The 15191-nt window shown below is 44.6% G+C and overlaps 1 protein-coding gene across 1 annotated transcript in view; it reads left to right on the top strand.

Moving 5' to 3' along the window:
- Window positions 1–15191, top strand: part of SCAMP3 (secretory carrier membrane protein 3) — a 36796-nt gene that overhangs the window by 14985 nt on the left and 6620 nt on the right. The window contains exon 2 of the mRNA XM_069769251.1: window positions 9783–9860. Coding sequence (XP_069625352.1) covers window positions 9783–9860 — 78 coding nt within the window. The remainder of the gene's footprint in view (window positions 1–9782; window positions 9861–15191) is intronic.

Raw genomic sequence — 15191 nt, 5'->3', positions numbered from 1 at the left:
AACATAATTTTTAAGTAGTTTTTCCTTTAATTAGAATCACCTGGAAAAATAATTATCACATGTGTTTAAGATTGATTTCAGTGATCCATTGAGCCCTGAGACACAATACCATCCATGAGTTTATTTGAAAAACAAAACCATTAAATCTTTGATACTTAAATCCAATTTGCATAATAATTAAGAACACAGTGTAAAAATAAGCTGTGCTCCATCCCTTTCTTAGGGGGTAGAGTCTTTGGACCCATTCTTGATGATATTCTGGCAAAAGCTTCAGATGGGAAAAAAAGGGGTTTCCAGAGGAAAAACGCAGGCCCTATTATAGTCAAAGATCAGACTATAGGGGTAAGGGAAAGCAGGGGAGATGGAGCTATCAAAAAGGGGGAGAAAATAGGAACAAAAATAGGGATTCAGGTCCCTCAGTTTCGAAGGAAATGACGCCATCAGAATAGGGGGGGGGGCGGCTGTTGAACTGGGGAAAGATAACCTGGAGAACTCAAGGCTTTCTGGTAATCTCTCGGGTACAGAATAGAATTCGACTCCCTTCCCCCAGAAAAATGTTTGTGTTAAACGTCCATCTCTCTTCAGTCTCCCCTATGTGGTTGGACATCCAGGATTTTCTGCGGATGGCAGCAATATCCCCAGTCCCTCCTCACGAAATAGGAAAGGGTCATTACTCAGACCTTTTCTCTATAAAGAAGCCTTCTGGGGAGTCCAGAATTATAAGGGTATGTGCACACCTTGCAGATTTTTCTGCACTAAATCCGCAGCTCTTGGCAGAAAACGCAGGTGCGGTTTTGGTGCATTTTTCATGCGGTTTTCATTGCGGTTTTCTCTGCAGATTGTCTGCGTTTTTTACATCAATAAAGCTTTTGAAACTTGACAAACTTCAGTAAGAAAAAAAAATGATGTAATTTCCTTGTCCAACCCCTTCTGCTTTCATCCTCCATTTTGTGAAAATATCACAATGAGTGGAAGTAACCTTGACAGCGCTCAGCAGAGCGTAGCCACATCATGCCTGGGAACTTTTCAGAATATTTTCCCACGCTCGAGTTCATATGAGTTCATCCAGCAGAGGGCGCATCACCGCGACTCGAGGTAACTACAGTACATTCCCCTGCAATCCATTCATTCACCAAGTTTTACAGACAGGAGCACAGCTGCATTAGCAGAGCTCCTGGATGTAAAATGATTTAACCCCTTCAGATGGATTTACAACGTGGGACAAGACACTAATGGCGGAAGGTATGGAATATTGTTGTTTGTTTTTTAACTTTGTCTCAGGTGACAAGGGTCTTCAGGTGGATTAAAAGTATAATAAAATATTAAAACACCATGTGTCTTTATTTCATCAAAATACTTTTTAATAATGTGTGTTTTATTAACCATTTCGTACTATTGGATTAATAATGGATAGGTGTCATAATTGACGCCTCTCCATTATTAACCTGGCTTAATGTCACCTTACAATAGCAAGGTGACATTAACCCTTCATTACCCCATATTCCACTGCCACAGGGGAGTGGGAAGAGAGAGGCTAAGTGCCAGAATAGGCGCATCTTCCAGATGTGCCTTTTCTGGGGTGGCTGGGGGCAGATGTTTTTAGCCGGGGGGGGGGGGGGGGGGGCAATAACCATGGTCCCTCTCTAGGCTATTAATATCTGCCCTCAGTCACTGGCTTTCCCACTCTGGTAGAGAAAATTGCACGGGAGCCCACGCCAAATTTTTCCGGGAATAAACCCTTTAATTTAATTACTAGAGACCCCCAAGTTTGACACAAAGACACTTCTTATATTACTAAAGAGGAATATGTAATAAAAAAAGGGATATGAGATGGTTTACTGTATGTAAACCATGTCTCATATCGTGTCCGGTTTGTGAAGGAGATAGGAAAAGCCGGCAATTGAATTACCGGCTTTTCTGCTATCTAGCGCCAAATTAAATATGAATATTATTATTATTATTATACATTTTTATAGCGCCATTTATTCCATGGCGCTTTACATGTGAATACGGGGCAAATATAGACAAATACATTAAACATGAGCAGATAACAAGGCACACGAGTACATAAGGAGGGAGGACCCTGCCCGCGAGGGCTCACAGTCTGCATGGGGTGGGTGAGGATACACTAGGAGAGGGAAGAGCTGGCTGTACGGCTGTTCAGTAGGTTGAGGATCACTGCAGGCTGTAGGCTTGTCGGAAGAGATGAGTCATATTTATGTGTGTCTCACTGATAGAGATATATATATATATATATATATATATATATACTGTACATATGTTTTTAAGAATATTTGAGCCGATGGATACATGAGATGTCCATTTTGCAAGCCTGCGAGAAAAATATCGCCGTACGGATGCCATACGGATGTCACACGGATAAATTTGTGCGTAAAAATCGCATCCTCGCATTGAATACGGAACAGTGTTTTGGGATAATTACTGCGTATTATGGCTGTAAAAAATGGACCGTATTTACTTACGCCTAGTGTGACGCCGGCCTAATAGGGACACATACGGCAGCAGTGGCTGAGTATTGGGGTATCAGGGGCAGTAATAGGGACACAGTCTTTTTATATAGGCCAAAGAGACTTTTCCCACCTATGCTCCAGGGCCAAAAAAAAAAAAAAAAAGGCGCAGGCCTGGCCAGGCTATAAACCACAGCTGTCTGCGTAGCCTTACTGGTTCTAAAATATAGGGGGAGGGGGTTCCCCAAAAAAATGACATGGGGTCCCCTGTTATGACCTGGTGGTTACGAGCACCCGGAATGACCTTATAGTTAAACCTCATACAGGACGAGCTCTGGGATGTGGGAGCTCTGCTGACCACAATCCCTAATCCTATCACACACACTAGAAATAGCCGTGGAGCGCTCCTGACACTCCCTAGGCGCCTCGTCACAGCCTAAGAGCTAGCTAGCCCTAGAGAAAGAAAATAAAATAAAGCCTACCTTGCCTCAGAGAAATTCCCCAAAGGAAAAGGCAGCCCCCCACATATATTGACTGTGAGTAAAGATGAAAGTCACAAACGCAGAAATGAAACAGGTTTCAGCACAGGGAGGCGAGACTTACTAAATAGACAGAGGATAGGAAAGGTAACTTTGCGATCAGCACAAAAACCTACAAAAGACCACGCAGAGTGTACAAAAAGACCTCCGCACCGACTCACGGTGCGGAGGGCCACTCTGCATCCCAGAGCTTCCAGCTAGCAAGACAAAATCATGATAACCAGCTGGACAAGAAAACAGTGAACAAATAATGACTATCAGGAACTTAGCTTCTGCAGGAGAAGGCAGGTCACCAGAGAGATCCAGGAGCAAGCTGAACCAATGCAAAAACATTGACAGCTGGCATGGAGTAACGATCTGAGAGGAGTTAAATAGAGCAGCTAACCAAAGGATAAACCACGTCACCTGTGTAAGGAACCTCAGAAGCAGCAGCCTCACTCATAGCCACCAGAGGGAGCCCATAGACAGAACTCGCCGAAGTACCATTCACGACCACAGGAGGGAGTTCGACAACAGAATTCACAACAGTCCCCCTATATTTTTTGGCCAGAAAGGCTAGGTAGACAGCTGTGGGCCAATATTTGTTGCCTGGGAAGGGGTTAAAATACCCATGGATCTTCCCAGGCTATTAATATCAGCTCGCAGCTGTCTGCGTAGCCTTTCTGGCTATAAAATATAGGGGGGGGGGCAAAAAAAATGACCTAGGGTCCCCCTATATCAGCTGTGGGCTGATATCCATAGCCGAGGAAGGGGCCATGGATATCTGCCTGACCCCCACCCCCACCCAAACCTCCCCCCCGGCTACAAATAACAGCCGCCCCAGAAAAGGCGCATCTAAAAGATGCGCCAATTCCGGCAATTAGCCCCTCTCTTCCCACTCCCGTGTAGCGGTGGGATGTGGGGTAATAAGGGGTTAATGCCACCTTGCTATTGTAAGGTGGCATTAAGCCCAGTTAATAATGGAGAGGCATCAATAAGACGCCTATCCATTATTAATCCTATTTAAAGTGTAAAAAAAAACCAGACACTAGAAAAAAATTTATTTTAATGAAATGATACACACTTTTTGACCATTTATTTATTGTACGCCCAATCCACCTGAAGACCCTTGTCCTGCAAAAAAGTAAAAAAAAAAAAACCAAATTCATACTCCCTGTCCGCAGAAATCCTATAACAAGTGGCCCACGGCAATCTGCCATGGAGAACGGACACATCCGGAGATGTCTGCTCTCCACGGCTGCAGCAACACACTGACAGGAGCTACGGCTCCTGTCAGTGTGTAACTACGCATGCGCGAGTTTACCGGCGTTCATTGACCCCAGTAGTCTCGCTTTATGGCACTGCTGCGTGGGAAAGTGCTGTAAAATGAGACACCGGAGCCGCTAAACTCCGGTAAACAACGCGATACACTGCCAGGAGCATCGCTCCTGGTAGTCTATCGCCGGAGAGCAACCGATCGTCGTGGGACACTCGTTGGGATATCTGGGGACAGGGAGTATGGAATTGTTTTATTTTTTTTGGATTTTTTTCCTAGGGGACCGAGGGCTTCGCGTACCTCTGTGCTGTATGGTGAGTATGTATTCTATGTTCTATGTTGTATGTACTGTCTGTCATGTATGTTACATGTATTGTATATGTGTATTGTATGTGTTAGGTGTTTTGTGTTTTACTGACAATTGTGCTAAGTTGCCGAACACAGGGACTACTCGCCCATCCTAATACCGGATGGGAGCAGTAGTCCCATACGGCGACTTGGCACAATTGGGTAGCACTGTCGTCGTATGGGGACACATACACACAAACAGACGCACACAGACAGACTTCACACACATTGACAGACAGACACACACATACATACCAGATCTATCAGACGCCTGACATCAATCGGATTCGCAGCAGTTTTCCCTGAGTTTACAGTACCATGTAAGCCTATGGAAAACAAAATCCGCAGTGCACATGCTGCGGAATAAAACATGCGGAAGCGTAACGTTGTTTATTCCGCAGCAGGTCAATTCTTTGTGCGGATTCCGCAGAGGTTTACACCAGCAGTGCGGATTAACCAAAATCAGTCCAGAAAAATCCGCACCACTTTCCGCAACGTGTGCACGTGGCCTAATTGTTTTTGCATCGCTTTATTCTGAGAGCTATAACTTTTTTATTTTTCTGCAGTTGGAGCTGTATGGCGGCTTGTTTTTTGCGGGACAAGATGACGTACCATTTTTATTTTCATGTGACTTTTGATCTCGTTTTATTTTACTTTTTGTTTGGCGGCATGATGAAAAAGCCAAAATTTGTGCTCCGTGTTTTTTTTTTTTTTTTTTTTACTGTGAGCGCTGAAGGAGTGAACAAGTGTGACCATTTTATAGATTGGCTCGTTACGGACTCTGCGATAACTGAATGTGTACTTTTTTTGTTTCTACATATATATGTATTTATTGGTTTAATACACTGCTCAAAAAAATAACGGGAACACTCAACACATTCTAGATCTGAATGAATGAACAAAACATTCTCATTTAGTACTTTGTTCTGTACAAAGTTGAATGTGCTGACAACAAAATCACCAGTGGAAATCAAATTTAATAACCAATGGAGACCTGGATTTGGAACGATACTCAAAATCAAAGTGGAAAATGAAGTTAAAGGGTGATCCAACTTCAGTGGAAATGCCTCAAAACAAGGAAATGATGCTCAGTAGTGTGTGTGGCATCCACGTGCCGGTTTGATCTCCATACAATGCCTGGGCATGCTCCTGATGAGGCAGCGGATGGTGTCCTGAGGGATCTCCTCCTAGACCTGGACTAAAGCATCCGCCAACTCTTGGACAGTCTGTGATGCAACGTGACGTTGGTGGATGGTGCGAGACATGATGTCCCAGATGTGTTCAATCGGATACAGGTCTGGGTAACGGGCGGGCCAGTCCATAGCTTCAATGCCTTAATCTTGCAGGAACTGCTGACACACTCCAGCCAAATGAGGTCTGGCATTGTCCTGCATGGCCAACCGCACCAGCATAAGGTCTCACAAGGGGTCTGAGGAGCTCATCTTGGTACCTAATGGCAGTCAGGCTACCTCGGGCGAGCACATACAGGGCCCTCCAAAGAAATGCCACCCCACATCATTACTGACCCACTGCCAAACCGGTCATGCTGAAGGATGTTGCAGGCAGCAGATCGCTCTCCACTGCGTCTCCAGACTCTGTCATGTCTGTCACATGTGCTCATTGTAAACCTGCTTTCATCTGTGAAGAGCACATGGTGCCAGTGGCGAATTCGGCAATCCTGGTGTTCTGTGGCAAATGCCAAGCGTCCTGCACAGTGTTGGGCTGTGAGCACAACCCCCATTTGTGGACGTCGGGCATTCAGACCATCTTTATGGAGTCTGTTTCTAAACGTTTGTGCAGACATATCCACATTTGTGGCCTGCTGGTGTTCATTTTGCAGGGCTCTGGCAGTGCTCCTCCTTGCACAAAGGCTGAGGTAGCGGTCCTTCTGCTGGGTTGTTGCCCTCCTACGGCCCCTTCCACCTCTCCTGGTGTACTGGCCTGTCTCCTGGTATCGCCTCCAGCCTCTGGACACTACGCTGACAGACACAGCAAACTTTCTGGTCACGGATCCCTTCTCCGTGGTGTCACTTATTCGTCACGTGCCTGCTCTCACACGTGACTTGGGGTTGTGCCTGCAAGGGTTAATCTATCTCCCCACTCTCAGTCCAGAATTCAACCTCTGTCCTATGCTGTAATGGGAGCATAAATCACACACCGACCCAGGCCACACACCCGCTCATACGCGCTGCCACCACTCATCGAATACACGGGCGATGAGTCCCGGAACTAACAATAATACTAATAAAAATATGTCTATCACTCATAAGGCTCACACACCTTTAGGCTATGGATTCTTTTAGGACATTCAAGGTTCAACTTGTTAAAGTTTTATACTTTAATAACAAAAGTTCAATTCTTACAATAAGAAAAAGGTATAAAAATATAATAAAAAGACATACAACTTATGCAAAACAGTATCAAAATAAACAGGAGAAAACTTACAGAAATCAAGGTAGTTGCTTTCTGCTCCCTGAGGGAGGGGTGAATGGAGTTGGTGGAACACATCAGCTTCTCAGGCTGCCCTCACATGTGAACACAATTCTCTGTCTGCAGCCTAAATTTATAACTTTGGTCTGAGGTGAGGTTTCTAGACCGGCCCCTCAGGCCAATATCATAACTGCTGCCTGCTTGATTGGGCCACGGCCACGCCCCCAATGAATATATTATTTTCTCTTGTGGAAAGGTTCTCAGGGATAGATTCCCTCAGGCCGCAATTACCACCTTCCCTCCAAGACCTAGTAGGTGCCAAATGTTAGCTTCTTCTTGGCCCTAGCTAGACCTCCTGGGGAGATATGGAGACACAATTTCTACTAGTCCCAAGGAAGTACCTATTAACACCTAGGTGCGACTTGCCTTCAGGACAGATGTATATATATATATACACACACACACACACTTCACACTTCTTGCCACAGCTCGCATTGATGTGCCATCCTAGATGAGCTGCACTACCTGAGCCACTTGTGTGGGTTGCAGAGTCCGTCTCATGCTACCACAAATGTGTAAGCACAACCAACATTCAAAAGTGACCAAAACATCAGCCAGAAAGCATTGGTAGTGGGATGTGGTCTGTGGTCCCCACCTGCAGAACCACTACTTTGAGTGTGTCTTGATAATTGCCAATAATTTCCATCTATTGTCTATTCTATTTGCACAACAGCATGAGAAATTGATTGTCAAACAGTGTTGCTTCCTAAGTGGACAGTTTGATTTCTCAGAAGTTTGATTTACTTGGAGTTATATTCTGTTGTTTAAGTGTTCTCTTTTTTTTTTTTTTTTTTTAAGTTTTAAAACTTTTTTTTTGTTACATTTTTACTTAGTCCCTGTATGGGACAATTTTTATTTGTCTTATCTCAGGTCTCTTACAATGCAATACACGTATTGCATTGCAAGAGACCTGTGAGTTTTACACAGGTAGATCGCTTGTTAGCAAGCCACTGTAGCTGGAGGTCATCATGGGGGGGCGTGTCGGAAAGGTGAGTATAACAGGGGCTCCCTCTGCTATCTTCTAAATGCCGCGATCGTGGCATCTAGAAGATAGCAAAGGGTTAACATCATTGGGACCTGATCTAATCAGGTCCCGATGATGTCACCTGTCAGAGCAACGGCTCTGCACAGGAATCGCAGCGCTTGCAGGACCTTGGGGATCCTGATTGCTGCTAGACCACCAACTGTTCATAAACGTCAGCGCTGCACAAAGCCCCGCAAGCGCCAACGTTTATGTGCAGTGGACAGTCACGAAGCCCTTAAATTAGGCTAATGTACAGTAAACTACACACGCAAGCCACTAATTATATATCTCACAGATATCTATCTATTTATCTCTTTGCACATGTAATCTAACATACCAAAGAGAGACAAAACTGCAAGCGTCAACAATGCAAGAAAAAGCGCAAGTGAGCTGAGTTGCTGGATTCATACTGAAATTCAGTCTTGTGAAAGCCTGAACAAACACCAATTGTAGGAACATATCCTTACTGTAGTGGGGAGACTCCTCTCCATGCTCTCCTGTATCGGGGGTGGGGTGCCGCCTCTCCATGCCTCACCTGTAGGATGTGGAGTACCGATGGCCTAGCGCTGTGCCCTCTTGTAAGGCCTGGAGTACCAGGAGCGTCTCTCTGCTCTCCTGTAGGAGGCTGAGTGCCAGGAGACTTTTGCTGTGCTCTCCTGTAGGAGGCGGAGTACTGAGGGGGGTCTTCTCGCCTGCTCTCCTTTAAGAGGCCCAGTACTGAGGGGGACCTCTCTCCATGCTCTCCCATAGGAAGCTCAGTACCGAGTTGTCGAGCCGTGCTCTCCTGTAGGAGGCCCAGTACCGAGGGGGGACCTCTCTCTATGCTCTCATATAGGAAGTACAGTACCGAGTTGGGAGGGCTCTCGCCATGCTCTCCTGTAGGAGGCCCAGTACCGAGGGGAGACCTCTCTCTCCATGCTCTCCTATAGGAAGCACAGTACCGAGTTGGGGGGGCTTTCGCTGTGCTCTCCTGTAGGAGGCCCAGTAGCGAGGGGGAACCTCTCTCCATGCTCTCCTATAGGAAGCACAGTGCCGAATTGGGGGGGGGGTTTGTGGTGCCTCTCGCCATGCTCTCCTGTAGGGGGCACACTACCGAGCAGGGTCTGCTATAGGATGCTCTGCTATAGGACGCACAGTACCGAGTTGGGGGGGTGCCTCTCGCCATGCTCTCCTGTAGGAGGTGGGGTACTTGGGGGAGGGGGCCTCTCGCCATACTATCCTTTAGGAGGTGGGGTACTTGGGGGAGGGGACCGCTCTCCCTGCTCTCCTATAGGACGCACAGTACCGAGTTGGGGGGTGCCTCTTGCCATGCTCTACTGTAGGAGTTGGGGTAGGGGGCCTCTCACCATGCTCTCTTGTAGGAGGTGGGGTACTTGGGGGAGGGGGCTTCTCGCCGTGCTCTCCTTTAGAGAGTGGAGCGCTCACTTTGGACCTTTTGCTGTCTCTTCTTGTAGGACGTGGAGTACTGTGCCTCTTGCTGTGTCCTCTTGTAAGACGTGGAGTACCAGGAACCTCTAGCCATTACTGTAGTTGGGAGGATCTTCACCCATGCCCTCCTGTAGTGGATGGGAGGGCTTCTCTCCGTGCCTTCCTGTGGCACTGTGGCTCATTTATTTACACTGGGGTTGTTTTTTGATGGCTCTTCCTCTCTCCCCCAGGATTCGGCGGTGACAGAACACCAGCCCAGCAGCCAGTACGCTACCTTGGATGTGTATAATCCATTCAACAACTTAGGGGTGAGTGTCATAGAAAATGTTAAAATCCATAGCACAGCTCCAGTGAGGGGGCATTCACTCCCCTCCTCTCTCACACAGAATTTCCAGTAGGAAAACTATCTGACATTCTAAACCTCTTTTAGTAGTAGAATTACATACTTTCAAATATGGGAAGTGAGGAAATTGCGGATGCGTGAGAGGTGAGGAAACTAATTTAAACTCCTTTTGCTTTTGAAGCAGAGGACTCCTGCAGGGCCATGCAGGATGTCTATTTTGAGGAAAACTGAGATTTACTGTATTTTTCTGACTATAAGACACACTTTTTTCCCCCAAAAAGTGTGGTAATATGGGGGTGCGTCTTATAGTCAAAATATACTTACAAAATACTGTGGCGGCGGTCCCGGTCCGACACTGCAGGGCGATGCAGCCTCCCTTCCCAGGCTGGTGCGGTAATGGTGCTCTGTGGTGTGGGGTGGCACTTCTGGGCTTTCACAAAATGCCGGTAGAGGCCCGCCACACCACAGAGCACCACCACTGCACCTGTCGCTAAATACCGGCAGAACCACTGGGAACCCCAGAGCACCACCGCCGCACCAGCCTGGGATGGAATTTACCGGACAGTAAGACGGGCCCCCATTTGACACATTATTTTTTTCCCCCAATTTACCTTCTTTGGGGTGTGTCTTAGGGTATGTGCACACGTTGCTGATTTGCCTGTGGAATTTTCTGTGCAGATTCTGCATCTCTTGGCAGAAAACGCAGGTAAAAATCTGTGCTGATTTGACGCGTTTTTTTTTTTTTTTCATGTGGATTTGTATGCAATTTTGTAAGCTAAATTAAGATTTATTATTTACAAAAAAAAAGAATTATGTCCAACCTCTTCATTTTCATACTCCATTGAAGAATGTTTACACACACAGAGATAGATAGATAGATCCATCCATCCATAAATTGACTATAGATTGATGAATCATCGAAAAAAGTTGAAACGGCACTTCATATGGCAATTGTTACAGTTGTCATATGGAGTGCTGTTTCAACTTTTTTTTATCCTACTTACAAAGTTTAGTATATGCCTATGAGACTTTGCACCCAATTTTTGCTGTGCTGTGCTTAAATTCTTTTTTTTTTTCTGATTTATAGATCTATCTATACAGTACAGACCAAAAGTTTGGACACACCTTCTCATTTAAAGATTTTTCTGTATTTTCATGACTATGAAAATTGTAAATTCACACTGAAGGCATCAAAACTATGAATTAACACATGTGGAATTATATACTTAACAAAAAAGTGTGAAACAACTGAAATTATGTCTTATATTCTAGGTTCTTCAAAGTAGCCACCTTTTGCTTTGATGACTGCTTTGCACACTCTTGGCATTCTCTTAATGAGCTTCAAGAGGTAGTCACCGGAAATGGTTTTCACTTCACAGGTGTGCCCTGTCAGGTTTAATAAGTGGAATTTCTTGCCTTATAAACGGGGTTGGGACCATCAGTTGTGTTGTGCAGAAGTCTGGTGAATACACAGCTGATAGTCCTACTGAATAGACTGCTAGAATTTGAATTATGGCAAGAAAAAAGCAGCTAAGTAAAGAAAAACAAGTGGCCATCATTACTTTAAGAAATTAAGGTCAGTCAGTCCGAAAAACTTTGGGAAAACTTTGAAAGTGTCCCCAAGTGCAGTTGCAAAAACCATCAAGCGCTACAAAGAAACTGGCTCACATGAGGAAAGGAAGACCAAGAGTCACCTCTGCTTCTGAGGATAAGTTTATCCAAGTCACCAGCTTCAGAAATTGCAGGTTAACAGCAGCTCAGATTAGAGACCAGGTCAATGCCACACAGAGTTCTAGCAGCAGACACATCTCTACAACAACTGTAAAGAGGAGACTTTGTGCAGCAGGCCTTCATGGTAAAATAGCTGCTAGGAATCCACTGCAAGGACAGGCAACAAGCAGAAGAGACTTGTTTGGGCTAAAGAACACAAGGAATGGACATTAGACCAATGGAAATCTGTGCTTTGGTCTGATGAGTTCAAATTTGAGATCTTTGGTTCTAACCACCGTGTCTTTGTGCGACGCAGAAAAGGTGAACGGATGGACTCTACGTGCCTGGTTCCCACCGTGAAGCCTGGAGGAGGAGGTGTGATGTGTGCGGTTGCTTGAATTGAATTGAAGGCAAAATTAAAGGCATACTGAACCAGCATGACTACCACAGCATCTTGCAGCGGCATGCTATTCCATCCGGTTTGTGTTTAGTTGGACCATCATTTATTTTTCAACAAGACAATGACCCTAAACACACCTGCAGGCTGTGTAAGGGCTATTTGACCGAGAAGGAGAGTGATGGGGTGCTACGCCAGATGACCTGGCCTCCAGAGTCACCAGATCTGAACCCAATCGAGATGGTTTGGGGTGAGCTGGACCGCAGAGTGAAGGCAAAAGGGCCAACAAGTGCTAAGAACTTCCAAGATTGTTGGAAGACCATTCCCAGTAACTACCTCTTGAAGCTCATCAAGAGAATGCCAAGAGTGTGCAAAGCAGTCATCAGAGCAAAAGGTGGCTACTTTGAAGAGCCTAGAATATAAGACATAATTTCAGTTGTTTCACACTTTTTTAAGTATATAATTCCACAAGTGTTAATTCATAGTTTTGATTCCTTTAGTGTGAATTTACAATTTTCATAGTCATGAAAATATAGAAAAATCTTTAAATGAGAAGGTGTGTCCAAACTTTTGGTCTGTACTGTAGATCTAAACTCGCATGAGTCTCACATCTCAATACCCGGCACTGCCACCGGCACTTGGGACCCGGAGCGTTCAGATGCTTGGAAATACATGCAGCCACATACTCCGGTCCCGAGTGCCGGGTATTGAGGTGCGCGACTCGTGCGAGTTTCACGCAAGTGTGACCCCTGCCTTAAACGCAATATCTTTTTAATTTAAATAAAAAGTCAAGGCGAAATATCGTGTGTGCCTGCAGTGAGATACATATCAGTGTATGCATGATTCCCATTCACTGGACATTACCAATCAACGTGCTGTCCTTCGCTAGCTGGTGGTTGGTTTCTTTTTTTGTTTTGCCTTTCATTTTAATTAATTGTATATGCTATATTGTTTTGCCCCCTTTTTAAAACTATATCTATCTACAGTCATGGCCAAAACTATTGACACCCCTGCAATTCTGTCAGATAATACTCATTTTCTTCCTGAAAATGATTGCAAACACAAATTATTTGGTATTATTATCTTCATTTAATTTGTCTTAAATGAAAAAAACACAAAAAAGAATTGTCCTAAAGCCAAATTGGATATAATTCCACACCAAACATAAAAAAGGGGGTGGACAAAAGTATTGGCACTGTTCGACAAATCATGTGATACTTCTCTAATTTGTGTAACTAACAGCACCTGTAACTTGCCTGTGGCACCTAACAGGTGTTGGCAATAACTAAATCACACTTGCAGCCAGTTGACATGGATTAAAGTTGACTCAACCTGTGTTCTTGTGTGTACCACATTGAGCATGGAGAAAAGAAAGAAGACCAAAGAACTGTCTGAGGACTTGAGAAACCAAATTGTGAGGAAGCATGAGCAATCTCAAGGCTACAAGTCCATGTCCAAAGACCTGAATGTTCCTGTGTCTACCGTGCACAGTGTCATCAAGAAGATTAAAGCCCATGGCACTGTGGCTAACCTCCCTAGATGTGGATGAAAAAGAAAAATTGACAAGAGATTTCAACGCAAGATTGTGCGGATGTTGGATAAAGAACCTCGACTAACATCCAAACAAGTTCAAGCTGCCCTGCAGTCCGAGGGTACAACAGTGTCAACCCGTACTATCCCAGGAAGACCCCACTTCTTACCCCGAGACATAAAAAAGCCAGGCTGGAGTTTGCCAAAAATTACCTAAAAAAGCCTAAAACGTTTTGGAAGAATGTTCTCTGGTCAGATGAGACAAAAGTAGAGCTTTTTGGGCAAAGGCATCAACATAGTTTACAGGAGAAAAAACGAGGCATTCAAAGAAAAGAACATGGTCCCTACAGTCAAATATGACGGAGGTTCCCTGCTGTTTTGGGATTGCTTTGCTGCCTCTGGCACTGGACTGCTTGACCGTGTGCATGGCATTATGAAGTCTGAAGACTACCAACAAATTTTGCAGCATAATGTAGGGCCCAGTGTGAGAAAGCTGGGTCTCCTTCAAAGGTCAGGGGTCTTCCAGCAGGACAATGACCCAAAACACACTTCAAAAAGCACTAGAAAATGGTTTGAGAGAAAGCACTGGAGACTTCTAAGGTGGCCAGCAATGAGTACAGACCTGAATCCCATAGAACACCTGTGGAGAGATCTAAAAATGGCAGTTTGGATAAGGCATCCTTCAAATATCAGGGACCTGGAGCAGTTTGCCAAAGAAGAATGGTCTAAAATTCCAGCAGAGCATTGTAAGAAACTCATTCATGGTTACCAGAAGCGGTTGGTCACAGTTATTTTGGCTAAAGGTTGTGCAACCAAGTATTAGGCTGAGGGTGCTAATACTTTTGTCTGGCCCATTTTTGGAGTTTTGTGTGAAATGATCATTGTTTTTTGCTTCATTCTCTTTTGTGTTTTTTCATCTAAGACAAATTAAATGAAAATAATAATACCAAATAATTTGTGATTGCAATCATTTTCAGGAAGAAAATGAGTATTATCTGACAGAATTGCAGGGGTGTCAATACTTTTGACCATGTGTGTGTATGTATGTATGTGTATATGTATATATATATATATATATATATATATATATATATATATATATATATATATATATATATATATATATATATATATATATATATATATATATATATATATATATATATATATGCAAAAGATACCTGAGGCTTTTATAAACTCCCTGCCTGGTTCTTTACTCAAAACCCCCATCATGGGTAAGACTAGCGACCTGACAGATGTCAAGAAGGCCATCATTGACACCCTCAAGCAAGAGGGTAAGACCCAGAAAGAAATTTCTCAACAAATAGGCTGTTCCCAGAGTGCTGTATCAAGGCACCTCAATGGTAAGTCTGTTGGAAGGAAACAATGTGGCAGAAAACGCTGTACAACGAGAAGAGGAGACCGGACCCTGAGGAAGATTGTGGAGAAGGACCGATTCCAGACCTTGGGGAACCTGAGGAAGCAGTGGACTGAGTCTGGTGTGGAAACATCCAGAGCCACCGTGCACAGGCGTGTGCAGGAAATGGGCTACAGGTGCCGCATTCCCCAGGTAAAGCCACTTTTGAGCTACAGAGAAGCAGCACTGGACTGTTGCTAAGTGGTCCCAAGTACTTTTTTCTGATGAAAGCAAATTTTGCA

Source organism: Ranitomeya imitator, chromosome 1 (genome assembly GCF_032444005.1).
Source record: "Ranitomeya imitator isolate aRanImi1 chromosome 1, aRanImi1.pri, whole genome shotgun sequence".
Classification (NCBI taxonomy): domain Eukaryota; kingdom Metazoa; phylum Chordata; class Amphibia; order Anura; family Dendrobatidae; genus Ranitomeya; species Ranitomeya imitator.
Note: the sequence above shows the minus strand (reverse complement) of the source record. Positions and strands in the feature narration are given on the sequence as shown.